The sequence below is a fragment of the Alexandromys fortis genome, unplaced genomic scaffold (assembly GCF_014885135.2).
Source record: "Alexandromys fortis isolate MF-2015 unplaced genomic scaffold, M_Fortis_MF-2015_v1.1 scaffold_664, whole genome shotgun sequence".
Classification (NCBI taxonomy): domain Eukaryota; kingdom Metazoa; phylum Chordata; class Mammalia; order Rodentia; family Cricetidae; genus Alexandromys; species Alexandromys fortis.
In genome coordinates, this window is record NW_026068538.1 from 4,967 (window position 1) to 6,806 (window position 1,840).

General features: G+C 48.2%; 1 protein-coding gene across 1 annotated transcript; it reads right to left on the reverse strand.

The window, feature by feature from the left end:
* Positions 1 to 232: 232 nt before the first annotated feature.
* Positions 233 to 1,552, reverse strand: LOC126495843 (olfactory receptor 1009-like). Its single transcript, XM_050133421.1, is given in 2 exon segments — positions 233 to 661; positions 1,121 to 1,552. Coding segments are annotated over 2 exon segments (861 nt in total).
* Between the last annotated feature and the right edge of the window lie 288 nt (positions 1,553 to 1,840).

Here is a 1,840-nt window from a genome sequence, read left to right on the forward strand (position 1 = left end):
TTTTGGGGGGTTGGTTTTTGTATTTTGTTTTGTTGTTATGGTTATTGTTTTTGGAGGTGTGTTTCTTGAGACAGGGTTTCTATGTAGCTTTGGAACCTGTTCTGGAACTAGCTCTTGTAAACCAGGCTGGCCTCGAACTCACAGAGATCCACTTGCCTCTGCCTCCCAAGTGCTAGGATTAAAGGCGTGTGCCACCAACACCCAGCCCCTATATTCTGTTCTTGATGACAATTTAGTTTTTAAGGAAGAATTTAGCCTTGGTGACTGTCCTGCCCATGGCCGCTTTCACCTCCTTATTCCTCAGGCTGTAGATGAGTGGATTGAGCATGGGAATCACAGCTGTGTAGAACACAGACACCACCTTATTGAGGTCCATTGAAGAGATGGCACTTGGACACACATAGATAAAAAAGAGAGTCCCATACAAAATGGAAACTGCTGTGACATGGGATGAGCAGGTGGAGAAGGCTTTCCGCCACCCTTCAGCAGGGCATATCCTCAGGATGGCCATGAGGATGTGGAAGTAGGAGATTAAGATGGTGGTGCTGCTGACAACCAACACAGCTCCAGCCACAACGAACACCAACAGCTTATTGATTCGTATGTCCGCACATATGAGGGAGAGGATTGGAGACATGCCACAGAAGAAATGATTGATAATGTTGTGTTGTAATAGGAGCGGTGGGGCTGTATCCCCAGCACCCTGGCTGCCTGGCTAGCTTATACCCCAAAATAATTACACGGACACTGAATTCTTTTAAACACTGCTTGGCCCATTAACTCTAGCCCTTACAGGCTAATTCTCATATCCCGATCAACCCATCTCTAATAACTGTGTAGCACCGGTCTTACCAGGAAGGATTCAGCATGTCTGACCTGGTGGCTTGCTTCATCACGTGCATCTCAGAGAGCAGAGCTATCACGTCTGCCTAGAAGAGAGGAGCATGGCGTCTCTGCTCCAGAGAGCAGAGCTGTCAAGTCTGAGGTCACTTCCTCTTCCTCCCAGCATTCTGTTCTGTTTACTCCTCCCACCTATGTTTTAACCTATCAGGGCCAAGCAGTTTCTTTATTCCTTAACCAATGAAATCAACAGATTGATATACGATACACCCACATAAATGTTGGAGCCGCAAAAGGGAAGTCGGAAAACAGCTGTAGTGTGAGTCATGGTGTCGAAGAAACCAACAGCATAGGGTCCCATCACCAGCTGTATGCAGAGTCTCTGGGACATGGCCACTGACTACAACAGTGGGTTACAGATGGCCACATAGTGGTCATAGGCCATGGATGCCAAGAGAAGGCACTTGATGGCCACAAAGAACCCAAAGAACTGTTGCTGCAAGGCACAGCCCATAAAAGAGATGACTTTCCATTCTGCAAAGAAATCTGTGAGTATCTTGGGGCCCACAACTGATGAGACGCAGATGTCCACAGATGACAGGTGGCTGAGAAAAAAGTACATGGGAGTGTGAAGACGAGAATCTACACAAATGAGAATGATCATACCCAAGTTTCCTGTCATAGTAACCAGGTAAAACAGTAGAAAGAGCATCTCAGCCTGTTCAGGCGCTGGGACCGAATCGGAATAGGGAGGGCAACCGGGAGGGCAGTAGTTCCTTTGTCTCAATAGTCTGCCTGCAGCAAGCAAGGCAGGCTCTTTGTTTATGAGCTACCCAAGTAGCACGGAGATCCGATCTGGGCTCTAGGAGAGCCATCATTGGGGTGAGTGAGTTTCTTACCCACGGCAGCAGCCCGGGACAAGGAACTCAGACGTTCCTCATCCCTCCTACACTTCCTGGTCATCCTCGAGGGGCTATACTGCCCAATACTTCCTCCCTCT